Source organism: Hyposmocoma kahamanoa, unplaced genomic scaffold (assembly GCF_003589595.1).
Source record: "Hyposmocoma kahamanoa isolate Upper Pololo Valley unplaced genomic scaffold, ASM358959v1 220, whole genome shotgun sequence".
NCBI lineage: Eukaryota > Metazoa > Arthropoda > Insecta > Lepidoptera > Cosmopterigidae > Hyposmocoma > Hyposmocoma kahamanoa.
The window spans coordinates 717,549-733,319 of NW_020653740.1; the positions used below are offsets into that span (position 1 = coordinate 717,549).

Genomic DNA, 15,771 nt, shown 5'->3' on the forward strand with positions numbered 1-15,771 from the left:
CACAGCTTTTTCACACCCAAACGTTTGTGTAGTATTGATTGTATTTGACTCATGCCTATGCCTAAAGATGCCCGAATCTCATGGTAGGTCACATGCCTGTCTGTTTTTATCGTACGGTGCACAGCATCGATGTTTTTGTTGTTCACAGCAGTGGACGGACGACACTCACGAAATTCGTCGCTGAGATTCACACGACCGCGTTTGAATTCTGCAAACCTGCAACCTTTAAGTAGTCGTTTTGCATGGTGCTTCATCGCCAAAAGCAGTTTGAAGCCGAGCGAAGCTCCGCTGAGCTGGTAAATTACACTGAAAGTCGTAGAAAATCATACTACGAAAATGTTCACGAGTTAAATCCATTGGTGATGTAGACAACCAATTTCTAAAACGACGCCACAATGTAAAAACAAGTGACAGTCAGATGAAACAAACTGTACTCTACAGCCGAAGAGGTCCATTTTCAAATGTTGTAATTACTTTTTGAATATTGTTTATGTAAGTGGCCAGTTCCGGAAACTTAAAACTGCTTCAAATAATAATATGGGTGTTTTGAAATTAAATACAAAAAAATTACAAATAAAAAATTATATTTCAAATGGCGAGTAAAGTTTTCACGAATTCATTTAACTATCATGCCACTGCAGTGTTTGGTATTCAATTTTCCCGTAACTATTACAAAAGGCCAGGACAGCTAATTTATTAACGGCCACAGAAAGTCGTCCAAAAGATACTAGACTTGCAGGACGAAATAGTGTGGTTCGGTCACAGACGCATCGCACCATGTACATGGCGTGGAATCTTACGGGATCTCCTGAAATGGAATTATATTATTATACTTATAATAGCTTAGTCGCCATAAGCTCGTCCTTTCATGAAATAAGGGAGGGAAACGCCCAATAATTGATCTAGTGTCTTCCGCTCCCGCAATTCACAGACAAAGGGTGGGTTAGGCTTAGTTTCTATTTATGCGAATATAAATACAACATTCTGTACAGAGCTTTTACCTGGATACAACAAATAATCAGAACCAAACTTGGAACCACTAGTGATATAATACCCTCTTTCCCAGAGGTCTTTAAATATTGAATACCTAATATCATTATCTCTCTCAGTTAGGCCAGATCTTAGTGCATTTACATCCAACTTTTTTCTTTCTGCAAATACAAAATATACGAAAACATATTAAATAATGCATTATTATACAAATGAATGTAGCATTATACTTGAGTTAAACAATGTGTCACGCTCATTGTATGGACGTCGGGTCCGCGCTAAAAAGTGTCCGCACTTGTAAGGCGCTAAAATCGTATACAGAGCGCGACACTCCGCTTTAGTCTTCATTTGTTCTACTGACAGCGCGATACTGCGATGACATTACAATTTAAATTTCGAATAGGTTGACTTGGGACATTTTTTTCGTGGTTTTTGTATTAGACCCGTCGTCCATTGAGTTAAACAATGTGTCACGCTCATTGACTTTATATTTATTTGTAAGTCAATGGTCACGCTGTAATTATAACTTACGTGAACTATGGAAATGAAAAATTCAGTCGAAATTCGAAATTCTCGATTAAACATTATAATACAGGATATTTATTACCTATACTGAATCCCATACAAATTCATACAGTAATAATCATATACGATGACTGACTGAATGAATTAAATGTTTGTACATATCCTCATTTTTTTATGTACTGAATTAAAGTTATTTATCATAATCACAACTATACCTGTTGGTATATAGTGTTCAGTAGGCAAATGCACGAGCACATTTCCTGGCGTTAAGCATGGCAGTTTGTTTATCTCTTCCTGCAGCAAAGCCTGTTTGTCTAGATTGACATCTGTAAAATACTTTGTAATAATTTTTAATACTAAGACAGAACACGAAGAAAAATCTTTGACCTGACAGAATTTGAACCTGGGAGCTACAGTTCGACGAAATTCTTCTGTCTGTTATGAATCTTTGTATTAGATTTTTCGGCTTTCAACGGTGTAAGTGACACATTGTGAGAGATTTATGTACATTCTCACTCAGCCGGCACCTTGACCAGCTACCGCAAGCTGACCTGGTATCGCTTTATTAAAATGTGTTATTGATTGCTATAGAATTTCGACGTCAAGACGTCACACTGCGCCTGCCTTCGTGTCACTTCCTGCGGATCCACCAGGCGTCACCGAGGGCAGCTGCGGAATTCTCGCGAATGCGCGAGCATTCTCGAGCTTGCGCGAGAATTCCGCGGAAGACGCGAGACGTGATTTTCGGCTCATATCTAGTTTGTACGTTGCACAATCGACCATAAAGTTCATTACGCTATTACAATACCGTTACAAAATTCGCTTCCATTCCATTCCGCTGCAATATAAATTTAGTCTAAAGCAGTTAAAATTACAGTATTTAATTCAATTTAAACATACTACATTTAAAATGTCCACAAATTAAAGTTAAACAGTTTATAGACAGTAATTTCACAAAAACAATTGAATATCATGGTGGTCAAACATCGTGACATTCAATTTCAATAAACTTAAAATTACAATCATTAAAGCGATATCTCTTGTCAGCTGCTGATACCTGTAAAGGTACCTGGCTGAAGTGAAGAAAAGCTTTCATAGAGTTCTCACAGATGGCGCTACGGCAAAAAAGTCGTTAAAAACCAAAAACAAAGACCTGCAACAAGAACAAGAACTGCACATAGAAAAATTCGTAGGATCTATAGTTTGTTCCGTGGCTTAGTTGGCATAGCGTCTGACATGGTTTGATGGAAGACATTGGTTTGTATCCAGCTGTGTGTGTGTTTGATCTTTGTATTAACAATTATACACAGGTTTCAAATGTCAGGAGAAGAAATTACTACTATAAAATAATACAATTATTATTTTATAGTAGTAATTATATACTCACTTATATTACATTTAGATTATACTAGATTGATCTAATTTGTCATTTACACCTTATAAAGAAGTCATCTATACCTGTAACGCCTTTTGATAAAAGTTTTTGTTTTTTGCCAGCCATAATGATGTCAATTTTCTGAGACAACTGTTCTACTTTACGCTTTCTCAGAGCTTCAGATTGTTCTTCTAGAACTCTGTTAACAAAATATTTATATATCACTTAAATATCCACCAGTTAACAATACTATGTTCAAAATATTATTAAGTACTGTAAGTATTAAAGCTTTTTAGAATTAAATTGTTAAAAACATTCACAAATAAGTAGCTTTAGAGCTATTCGAGTTTTGTGGTAGTAGATGACTGCATTGTTGGGACTTTGCAAGTCTGTTGTATTTGTTTGGACCTAACTAATAGTACAGTACTTTTGTTCTTGTGCTAAGATTTCTTGTTTTTCCTTTTCTGGGGGTTTTTCATTTATCTTTGGCAATTGGTAGAGTTCACATATTCCTTTTTCCACCAACAACGCAGCTTCTTCTGTCATTAGAGCCATAGGAAGTCCTAAAAAGAATTGGTATTTTATAATAAGGCAAATAAAATAAAAAAGGTCATTTAAAATAATGATTATTTAACATGATTGAAATAGTGTCCAAACATCGAGTATATCGATGTGTCCAAAGCTTTCTGGGCATTTACACAATGATCTTATTTACTTATGATCTTTCTTGTGATGTATGAATTTTACTTATACTTATGATCATTGCATTTACATTAATTGCACAAATTACAAATAAAACTACTCAGTCAAACTTCAACTAATATGCACGCACTTTGAAACTATATACTAATTAACCATAGAATTAGTATAATGTCACTGACCTATATACAGGTTGTAAATTTGGGATGTGGCATTGTTGTAGTTACAGGAAAACGGTTCTAGAAGACTATACATGAATTTTGAAGATATTTTGATTGGCATTCACAGATTTTGATAAAATGGTACAGTCAGCAAGATAAAAGGCAATTTTTACAAAACTTTTCTTTATGCCATCCGATCCGGTCTCTGGTAAGGGTCAATAGTCTCTATGGGATCAACTGAGGTAAGAGTAATCGAAATGGCAGAAATCGCAAAAAATCTTTTACCATATATTTTAAATGAAAAATTTTTGCTAGAAACGAAACTGGCCACTACTCCACAAATAAGACTTAAATAAAACCAAATTATAATCATACACTATTTTATAAATTTGGAACAGCTTTGCTTTGTTTTGTTAATAGAGAATTGTCAATTTTAAGATGATTTTTAATCAAAATGTTCTCAAGTGTGGAAACAAATTAATTGGAACACATAGTCTTATCAAATGGCCACGTAGGCCTGATCTGATCACGATCAGCCACTACTTGCTCTTGCTCTTCGATGCATCCACCAAGGAGGCAATCAATTCAAGCACTTACTATCAAAGAGTTTTTATGTTATTTTGCTTTTCGTTATTGTTTTTATTTTGAAATACATAATACATTGTCAATTTGTTAGTTTCCTTAACTACCTAGAATAACTGATTATTAAATAGGTTACTACAAAATGTATGGTAAAAAGTTTTTTGCGATTTCTGACATTTAGAGTACTCTTACCGCAGTTGGTCCCAAAGAGACTATTGATTTTTACCAGAGACCGGATCGAATGGCATAAAAAAAGTTTTGTAAAAATTGCTTTTTATCTTGCTGATTGTACTATTCTTTCGAAATCTGTGTATGCCAATCAAAATATCTTCAAAATTCATGGATAGTCTTTTAGAACTGCTTTCCTGTAACTACAACGATTAAGGTTGCCTCATCTCAAAATTTACATAACTGTATAGAATAAAAATTTGAATTTAGAACCCATGATAATTGAGTAACCGGGAAAACCTAAGTCAAAGGGAAAGTTTTGCGCACGCAAAACGACATTATGTCTAGTATAATAAAATTTTAATGCAAAAAAGCAAACCTTATTAAACAGATCAGCTAAGTTTTTTAATCACCTGTAAAATCATTCTGCCTAGGAAAGGAAGGCAGTGAACCAATAAGTGCTCCACAAATTCGGTGCTTAGACCGTAGATCGTGCCAATCTGAAATGTAAACAAATACAGAAGTTTAAACCACCGATATTGTTAACGCTCTACGCGTAATCAAACCTCTCACCTTGAGAATTCCATACCAATGGGACACCGTTTTCAATGTACAATGGAATCATATTTTTATTATTCCGTATAATAAAAATGTATTAAACTATCACAACAAAATTCTAATAATTCGCATAATACAAATCAAATTCGACAATCATTAAAGTTTTTTTTTTTTAATTTATTGCTGGCCATGGAAACAAAGTCCTTCAGCCGAAAACATAAACGTTTAATTATATTTCTGTAAATATGGCCACCACAAAAAGGATAGGCAATTTGAGGCGGCGTGATTGGATTGACTCGGGATTCCTTAGAACGGGCCGATACGGGTATTTTAGTTCGAGATTCGTATAATTTCGCGTTTTAATCTTCGATTAAGGCACAATAGCACTATCCTATTCCACTTTAAACTAGATTTCACAAAATAATTGAAAGTCAAAATAAAAACGACACTTTTCCCTCCAAAAGGCCCAGAGCGAATCCAAACACAAACTAAATACAAGAATCGAATCATTAAAGAAGCAATGCAGCGTTGCCAATTCCAAAAATCAAGGTAATATAAGAACGAATTACGAAAATGCAAACTGTGCAGCAAATTCTAAAATTAGACGATCTCTAGTTTATTTATTATAATGAGATCCAACATTAATGGGTCTTTGAAAAAGGACAAATAATTTTTCTTGACCTTACAAAATTGAGTAATATAATTATTTGTTGCACATTTGGTGATACTATGCGTGCGCGTGATTAGAAATAATCAATGAGTTAAATTAAATTTAGACCTTTTCTTTCTTAATGAATGGTTTGCGAGTTACTTGCTTAGTCTACTTAGTCTCAATTCTGCCAGTGTCTGTTTTCTAGTTTCATAACGTTATGGAGGGTGTGTTAGAATTTTGTTTGGTGACAAATTTAGACCTTTTAATATTTGAAGCTGACAAGTAGCAAGTTATGGTGTGAACGTACCAAATGCTCGACTTTATTTAACAATAGCTGATTACCTGGCACCGGCCTACGCAGGAGGAAGGATCGAGTACGCAACACGCACCAACTGATAATTTTACAATTCAGAACCAAGTGCTCTGCCTACCAAATAATGCTAATAATTTTATAATCAATGTCGTTCATCATAGTGTCATCAGTGACCATCAAATTAGCGATGTATCAGCAATTGATAGATTAAGCAAAATGATAAAAAGAAATTAGAATTGCCGCATTTTCCCTACATAGCGCCAATTACCACAAAATCCTCAATCGAGTTGAAACTCCCGGCAATTTGGGGAATCTCTTAAGTGGCAACACTGCGGCAAAAAGTATTATTGCCATTTTTTTCTTCATTATGACAACTTTATTACTTTTAAATGAGGTATTGAGAGTTGCCGTAAAATTTTAATGAACTATTTTTAAAATGGTTATAGATATATGAGTTCTAAATATATATATTTTCTGATAATAGACAACATTTCGAACTACCTATTTGAAATAGTACTAAATATATTTAATTTCAGATGTTTAACAATAATAAGAAGTACTACTTTCCTACGATAACCTAAAATCCAGCCTGACAGTTACTAACATGCGACCAAATTAAAGAGTACAGCAGTGATACGACGTATGATACTGACTACTAAATATTGTGTTTGATCGGTTAACCAATTACGAGAAAAATATTCCTTGAAAATAGTAAATTAAAAAATAAACGTCTAAACTTTGACATTACATCAGCTGTTCAATTGAAAGTCTCGCTTTTTCGCTCACAAAACGAAATCACCAGTAAAAATTGTGAATTCTGTTGTACATTTAATTGAAGTATTATTATAAACGAAATGCAGTTGATAATTTTTATTTGAAGAGATAGAATCGTCTTTACATATATTAAGTACTATCTAAAACTATCAAACAATGGCGACATCGCGAGTATTAATCGGTAAGCAAATTTTTATTTTATAATAGTCTAGTTGACTAAAAGTGTTCTATACTGTAATAAATATGAAACATTTATTTAAAAATAAATCAAGAAAATTTAGAGTAGTATAAAAAATAAATTCCAACCAAAAAATGTTAAAAATCCTAACTTCCTAACTTAACCTAACCTCCAGACTGCAAGCGTTTCCTCTTTCTCCCCGCCTTGCCCTGACTTACTCTGTCGCCTTTTGATATTAGCTACTCAAGAATCTTCCCCTCCAGTTTAATTTCACCTTTAAAATTCCCATAGGTGGTGGTACTGGTTTCATAGGATCTCGCTTAGGGGAGCTTCTAATACGTAGCTCTTACACTGTTACAAATGTATCGCGTATGCCTGGCATTAACAACATTTCATGGACAGACCTTGAATGTACCGGCCTGCTACCCATGACAAATGCAGTTGTTAATTGTGCTGGTCAACAAGTCATGGATCTGACTAAAAAATGGACTCCTGGGTAAATATTTCTTATTAACCCGTCACACGCCCTAGACACACAGTGAAATTAGGAACACAGATTTATAATTTCAATATGTTATTGTTAGGCATTTTGTATTGTTAGACAGTTGTATGTATTCTTTTATGTATTGCTAAAAATATTAAGGTGGCTACAACTTACTACATTTGATAAATACATTTAATTTGATTCTAATACTATCTTTTTTTAATACCCATTATAGCCTTATACAAACATAATATTAAATTCGCTGAAAAGTTTTGAGCTCTCATATAAAATATCCAGTCGACTGAAAATCTGTTTGGGAAACTACATTATTGTGCTAGAATTGTTTGTTTTCAAATGAAACATAATAGGACCTTTCTGTCACACTGTCATCACTGTATATTAATTTACAGATTTCCCACGGCTTGAATTATAATGCATTTTACCGTCAGTATTCATATTTCAATATGAGGCTCCGGCTCAAACAGTCAGCAAAATATCCAAAAAAGCAAAACATCCTATGTACAATATTTAACGTGCTCTCTATCCATGTCGCATAGCCGTGGGACACCCTGTATGTATGATACATGACATTGTGTATTCTAGAATAACTGCTATACTGTTCTTGTTAATGAATAAATTCAAACCTTGAATAAACTATTGTCACAATTATTACCTTTCCAGGTTCAAGCAAAATGTAGCCAGTTCTCGCATCTATACAACTAAAGCACTTGCAAAGGCAGTGAATACAGCCAAACATAAACCTAAGGTTTTTGTTCTCATAACAGGTGTAGGTGCTTATGAGGCTTCACCATATTGTAGGTATGATGAAAGCAGTGCTATTACTGGGAAAGACTTTTTTTCTACTTTGTGCAAAGATTGGGAAGCTGCAGCCGATATAAAACCACCCGTAAGACTTGTAAGTGTATAAATATTAAACACTGCTTAGACGTGGAGTTTTTAGGTTTTCGCGATTGTTACACGTACGAAATGAAACAATTTTTCCCATTATCATGGCTGATCGTGTGTGACCTGAGACATTGGATTTTGAAAAAAAAAAAAAAAAACAATATACTTGATTTAGATCCCAAAAAATTGTTTAATTTCCAACTGCTTATACAGTTTGTAACTTGCATTGCATACATACAGTATAATTATTATGTGACCAGGTAGTAGGTGACAATCATTATCTAAGGTTTGTGGCTTGTAATATAAAAGGTGGCGCAAAAGTAATGTGACAATGACAATTAGCTACCATTTTGTTAGAAATGAAAAAAAAATTACCTCCATTTTGACGAAAAGTTTACTTGAAAATGTGAAATTGATGACATTAAGTTGAAAAAATTAAATCGGTCAAATGACCACCTCCCGAGTTGATGCACATTTGTCAAACTTGGTGCAAGAAGAGGATTACTTCGTGTCCAAAATCATAATGAGTTACGTAGCCCATTTCCGCTTATGTGATTAACTTAACAAACAAAATTTGCGTTTTTGGGGCATAGAGAACCCACATGTAATGTAAGGAGAGCCATGGCATCCCCTAAAGTTACTGTTTGGTGTGGCATATGCAGTGAAAAAGTGATTGGCCCTTATATTTTAGGGGCGACGATGGAACCACCGGAACCGTAACTGGTGATCGTTATAGGTAGATGTTAAACGAGTTTTTCCTCGCAAGTTGCTGAATTGGGTTTCGAGCATTGTTGGTTCCAGCAGGACGGAGCAACCTCTCACACAACGATGGAAATTTTGAGAAACCAATTTCCGGGCCGAGTCATCGCCTTTAATAAAGCCGCTAGATCCTGCAAAAAAGCGATACGGAAAGCTCGCTTCAGCCATATTAGTCGTATTGGGGCCAGGTTAGCTTTATACCCATCAGGGAGTAAAGATCTGGTCGCTGGTCGCATAATTTGCTTACCTATGAAATACAGATTATTTGAGTTTATTTATATTAAACATTAAATTTCAAATCTTTTGTTTTTTTCTTTTCTAGGTAATAATTCGGTCTGGCGTGGTTATTGGCAGATGGGGTGGTATGATCAAGAATATGTTTCTACCATTCTGGCTTGGCTTAGGGGGACGTTTAGGCGATGGAAAGCAGTTCCTCCCATGGATTCACATTGATGATCTTTGTCGAATGATACAATTTGCTATAGAATCTAAAATAGAAGGCATAGTGAATGGAGTGGCACCACAAGTCATTACAAATGAAGAATTTACACAGGTAGGTTAAGTAAGTGAATTAAACACTAAAGTTAACCTACCAGTACTTTCTAACGTTTCCTCTATCTTTTTGGAGACGTGGTGGTTTTCATGTGTTCATAGACATGACGACTTCAACTTCCTTGAAATCTATACGAACTAACTTTGATTTTTTGGATTTTCTCTTACTAATCTATAGATAATAATTACAATCAATAAAAAGAAAAAATATTACTAGTACTTATGTACATTTCTTTGTACGACATTATTGTCATACAAAGAAATGTCCGTTGTCCGCGTATTCGGACGCTTTTTTATTCTTAACGATGCTGGTCAATAGACTATACCAAGCAAACCCGCGATGCTATTGTAATGATATTCGAAAAAGCCAATAGATGACAACTGTTACATTTTGTCAAGGGTATTACTCTTGTTAAGCCGTTGATTATATATACAATAACATATTATAAAACAGTTAGGCTTCTTAACTATACTTACAATATTTTAAAGTAAAAGTCAGTGCTAAAACGTTACCTGCTTAGTTTTGAGAATAATAATCAAAGAAATGCCATCTATACAACCTCATGCGAACTAACAAATCAAAAAGTAAACCTTAAGAAACCTTCGATTTGTTATCTTTTCAACAACATGCGACAGTTTATCGTTTTCACCAATTGTAAATAATATTTATTTGAACGCTCCTAAAATGTTGCTTAAATAATTTTGCATTTCTTTTTTTTATTTTATACATCGCATTTGGTACGACAATTTGATATTTTACACAGTTTCGAGGTTCAATATTTTATATTTAAATTATTAAAATTTTATTTTATCCAAATGTCGCCATCTACAGTTTTAAATATGTACGTTAATTTGTATGAATTGATATCCTACTTATTTTTTTAGGCTTTTGCAAGAGCCCTAAGACGTCCAGCATTGTTACCTATCCCTGAACTACTTCTGAAATTTTTGTACAACCCAGAACGCGCCCGTATGTTACTCACTGGACAATATGTGATATCTAAAAGAGCTGAAGGAATTGGGTTTAAATTTCGATATAAAACAATAGATGAAGCATGTAAAGAAGTTGCTCGGCTTTACCCACTGAAACTTCCTTTGACTCCAACGTCGTCATTATAGCTACACAAACATCCTATTGCAATAGGTGCGCGCGTCGTTACAATATTATCAACGTAATATAATATGTAATATTGATAAAATATTTCAGTAGCTTGTTACCTATCATTTAAAATACTTGCAAAAAAGCTTAAATGTAGTAACAATTGTAAAGTTTATAATCATATAATTTTATACCTCCAGCTTTCAATTTGTTGCGATCAAAGGCTGTAATGTTTTTCCACTAACGGCGTTGCACCGCCGCCGCTTTTGTTAAGAAATTTCATATTTGAAAAAGGGTAACGTGTTTTCTATAACCGAACACAGTTGTTTAGTGAAATAGAATCTTCAGTGCCGGGCCGCCCGAAAGAACTCATGGCCGTAAAATTGAGTTTTTCTATTCTAGCGAAAAACATTACAGTATTATGTCCTATCGTTTATAATCTAACAAATAAAACGTTCATTCACTGACCGCCAGAGACTTTCACATTATAAAAATAAGATCACTAAAACTGATTTCCCCAATTTGGTGGCAGAAAAAAATCAGTATCATGTCGTATTGTTTATAATGTAATGAATAAAATATTCATTCACTGACATCCAGCGATTTTCACATTACAAAAAAATAATAACTAAAATTGATTTCCCCAATTATTAAACAGTATTTATTTATTCGTTATCGATATCGTTATATATATTTATCGTATTACGTCGTATTGTTTATAACATAATAAATAAAATATTCATTCACTGACCACTAGAGACTTTCACATTACAAAAAATTTATTGACTAAAATTGATTCTATCCGCTATAGCGGACAAAAAAATAGTCTTATGTGTTGTTCTTTAAAATCATAAATTTTTAAGTACCTCAACCTTAGTTTAGTTTTTAGTATATCACTTAAGGGTGTAGTTAATAAACATAAATTATTTCTCTACAGGCTTTCGCAAATGCTCTCAGAAGACCTGCTATCCTGCCAGTACCAGAATTCGTGCTGAACACACTTTTGAACCCTGAACGTGCAATGATGTTAACCCAGGGACAGCATGTTGTACCTAAAAGGGCCCTTGAAAACGGATTCAAATTTCATTACCCGTGTATTGATTACGCTTGTAGGGAAGTTGCGCCGTTATTTTACAAGAAGCCTGAGCTCAAATATGAATGATGTGTTGTTATAGTGTTAATTTGTTTAATTAATTCCTTTAACTAGGTCCTTATGTTCGTCAATGAACAACTTTTACTTTTGAGTATCTTTCACATCCAATGACTTCATTCATCCTATAAAAATATCATATAATATATATAATCTAGTGACGGGACGAACAAGTCGTGCGCCTGATGGTAAGCTACACGCCTGTCCATAACAGTTACATTGCCACTCAGAGCTTAAAATCGCTAAAACCTGAGGGGCACTGCCACTGCGCCCGTCACCCTAAGACGTATGTTGACAAGTCCCATGTGCCTATAATTTCACCAAACTTACATTTTGAACCTCACAGTGTTTGCAATATCTTTTAATTTGTTGAAGTTAGGGTGAAGTGAGGTCGAACATGCATGTACACTCAGGGTATATATAACCCTGAACAAACCGTTTAAAGGTTTATCTAAAACGTTATTTGTTTTTCTAAATGCTTACTTTCACTTGCTAATAAATAAACCCAGTGGACTGTGTCGCTGTATACACACAGACAAAATAATGACGTATAATACTTTTAGTCAAAATGTACCGAACTAATGAATCGCAATACGCATTGAAGTCATGCTGAGTTGGTCAGTCGCCATGTCCGTCGGATGTGTTTTGAGCATTAGCACTGATGACAGAGACGTCTGAAGGATGTTGTATACTGACAAATGAACGTGTGCACGCTATCTTGTGCTCGAGCATTTTACTTAATTGCGCGACGAGTTCTGAATATAGAGTGACGTGTCTCATGCATCGTTACATGTACTTGACAATTTGACCCTATACCATAGTATAATAAAACAAATAGAGCAAGGGGTTCTCGTGTTATATTCGAATAACCACTATACACAATATCAGTACAGCTCTCTAAGGTAGAGCTCCTTGTGAAAGGTTCGTCCAGGGAAGTACTGCCACCATGCCTATTTCTGCCGCCAAGCAGTATTGTTGTCACTACTGCGTTCCGGTTTTGAAGAGTAAGGGTGCTGGTGAAATTACAGGCCCATGGGACTTGTCCACTTATTTCTCAGGGTGACAGGCGTAGTGGCAGTGCCCTTCAGATGTTTGCGAATTAAAGCTGTGAGTGGCACTGTAACTGTTATAAACAGGCGTGTAGCTTACCACCAGGTACACAACTTGTTCGTCCCGTCATTAAATATTATAAAAAAAGCATTCTTGTTCAAGCCACCACAAACACAACAATAAACATGTCTACTATTTGACGTAATTTTACAAACATTGAACGAACACTTCAGTTCTATAATAAATGGCATGTGCGATAACCCGCGCTATGCATTGTGAATGCACCTCGAGTTTATGCGAATGTGTGCGTCCGTACACAGAGCAGCACACCTACAAGCTACGCTACTACGCTTATATGCAGTTACCCTGCTTGTTTTTTTATTATATTATGGCTATATCTTCTATCAATTTTCTGCTATTGCATGTGTAAAAATGCCATAATAGGAAGAAACTACTGTTATATACAAAAATGTTACTGTTCTATATAAATGCTTTATTTATGTATAATAACGTTTGTAATAATAACTTCTGAAGAACAGTGAACATGTATGTACGTATATGGTTGTTAAACATGGTACTCTGCACTAATTGAAAGAAAGTACAAGTCTAATAGAATTTCGAAAGGAGTTAGCAAATATGGTTGTAATGAATTAATTTATTAATTATAATAATAATTATTTATTAATTAATGAATTAATAAATAATGCTCAGATCTAACACATTTCTTTTTTGTTAGTTTAGTTCTAAAGCAATTTATTGTATGTTAAAAGTTTAAGCCTGTTATTGCAGTTTTTTTGTTGTTTAGTGCGATCAAATTGAATGGCTTTAATTAGATTGTGATCGGAATTACGACTCTTTTTAATCGATTTTATCTAGTAAAAGTGTTTTTGTTGGAAAAAATTGTTTCGATTTCATAAAATTATATGAATTACCATAAAATTTATTTCTTACTTCTTCATATTTATAAGTATTTTTAACACTTCTTGCCGCGGGCCCCCTGACTGAATTAAATTATACTTCACATCAGTGGGCAACGGACAATTATTTCTTCTCGTTGTTCACCTGACTGAATCACGAGCTTTTGATTCTTCCCGTAGCTCACCAATGTTCGCCTAGTGATATTTCTTTTCTCGTGACTGACCTTGTTATTAAAAGTCCTTAATATTTGAATAGCGAAGAGATATGATTATTTTGTAATAAATGACAATTTGATGTCAATATGGAGTGATTTTATAACGTATGTTTGTATGTAAGTAATAACATACACACCAATCATACAACACAAACAATAATAAAAGAGGAGGAATTTCGCATAAAGAAAGAATTGCAGAACGGTGCAAATTAAAAAAACATTCAACAGGAAACAGTATACATTTATTCTTAGTCATAATTTTTTTTTCAGTTAATCTATTTATGTCTAATCACTTTAAAACTTCTAGGAATGGTCTAGTTTTTTCATCATAAATAAAGTTATTAAAACTTTATTACACCTAAAATAATAGGATATGACCTACATTTATATAATAAATTATCTATTCATTGACGCATTTGTCGTTATCGTAGACGGAAACATAAGTATAAAATTAACATTACTTAATTCCAACGTTATCCGTATCAAAAGGTAAGATAGTGTTTTATTAATGAATTCTTAACAAAATTAAAAAAAACTTTTAAACTACTAAATCTTTGTATTACAACTTTAAAAAATAATAAAGAAAATCTGTTTCGTCTCTTCATATAAATCGTTATCGAGCCCACAGTGTAAACCGTTGGATAACCGCGCACCACAGTCGTCGTCAAATTATTATTTAATATAATGTTATTGATATAAATAACGGCTATTCATCTGTGATAAAGTGATAAAACTTTGTATTTCTTAAGATTTTTCTATAGAATATTGCTTGTAGTGAAATTTCCTATATTAGTGATGGAGAATTATCTGTGATTTTTATATGTCATGATCACTGAAGTATTCTACTATAAATTATGGAAAAAAATATTATTTACATTACTTATGAATTATATGTAATATAGTATATAGTGCTTACTTTTTATGTTTATTTAATCGCATACTTAATTAGACAGATAATTATAACTGCAACGCCAAACAAAAAAAAAATGGCAATTCAGTGCCTATAATTTTTACTTTTTTCTGCACCTTCTGCAGAGTGAGTTACTTACGGTAGGATTCCCCGGAGTATAGACGAAATAATTGTTCCGTTTATAATAGGCTACGTCGGACTCATGTGACCGCACCGGTATTAAATAAGCAAGCTAGAACCAACGATATCTGTGTATTAGGCTAGAACTATGAAAATAAGTCTATTTCATGTCTATTTACTAATATTTGGCCTTACAATATTAACATGTGCACAAAATCCCGCGTTCTCATTCTCTTGTAATTTTTGACATTCTGTTTGGCAGCTAACCTAGCTATTAGGACCTTAGAGGATGAAAAAACAATTAGGACTCATCGTAAAAGTAGGTAGAAGTGCTATATTATATATATGTACTTCATAGATTTAGTATATAATGTACCTACATAGTTCAAAGAGGTGGCCATTTGACAGCGACAAATATAAACTGAATAAATAATATCATTTTATGAATACGAAAACAAACAACCCCTTTACCTTCCACAAACTGAAACAAATAATATTAATACGAACCTCTTTGACCTAAGGTGTTATTTCACATGGTACTAATCGCTGACATTTACTCTATTTTTAGGTTTTCGCGATTGTTACACATAGGAAATGAAACTATTTTTCCGGATTTAAATCGCGTATATTTGTT

At 33.8% G+C, this 15,771-nt stretch overlaps 2 protein-coding genes across 8 annotated transcripts; one reads left to right on the top strand and one right to left on the bottom strand.

Moving 5' to 3' along the window:
• Positions 1–542: 542 nt before the first annotated feature.
• LOC113227919 (tRNA-splicing endonuclease subunit Sen34) lies at positions 543–15,731 on the bottom strand. Of its 4 annotated transcripts, none has more exons than XM_026461016.1 (7): positions 15,157–15,731; positions 4,914–5,000; positions 3,318–3,453; positions 2,974–3,089; positions 1,731–1,841; positions 1,002–1,151; positions 543–808 (listed from the first exon to the last, which is right to left on the bottom strand). In XM_026461016.1, the coding sequence occupies exons 3-7, from the start codon at positions 3,443–3,445 to the stop codon at positions 621–623; spliced, it is 693 nt and encodes a 230-aa protein (XP_026316801.1). In that variant the 5' UTR covers positions 3,446–3,453; positions 4,914–5,000; positions 15,157–15,731; the 3' UTR covers positions 543–620. The 4 variants fall into 4 exon arrangements, with proteins under 4 accessions (XP_026316801.1, XP_026316802.1, XP_026316800.1 ...); XM_026461017.1 differs by having other exon boundaries at positions 4,880–5,000; XM_026461015.1 differs by lacking the exon at positions 15,157–15,731 and adding an exon at positions 5,074–5,326 and having other exon boundaries at positions 4,914–4,997.
• LOC113227918 (epimerase family protein SDR39U1) lies at positions 6,928–12,093 on the top strand. 4 transcript variants are annotated; one of them, XM_026461011.1, is made up of 7 exons: positions 6,928–6,978; positions 7,267–7,471; positions 8,141–8,172; positions 8,203–8,375; positions 9,447–9,677; positions 10,562–10,820; positions 11,713–11,844. In XM_026461011.1, the coding sequence occupies exons 1-6, from the start codon at positions 6,954–6,956 to the stop codon at positions 10,793–10,795; spliced, it is 900 nt and encodes a 299-aa protein (XP_026316796.1). In that variant the 5' UTR covers positions 6,928–6,953; the 3' UTR covers positions 10,796–10,820; positions 11,713–11,844. The 4 variants fall into 4 exon arrangements, with proteins under 4 accessions (XP_026316796.1, XP_026316794.1, XP_026316795.1 ...); XM_026461009.1 differs by having other exon boundaries at positions 6,936–6,978; positions 8,141–8,375; XM_026461010.1 differs by lacking the exon at positions 10,562–10,820 and having other exon boundaries at positions 6,939–6,978; positions 8,141–8,375; positions 11,713–12,093.
• Positions 15,732–15,771: the final 40 nt, after the last annotated feature.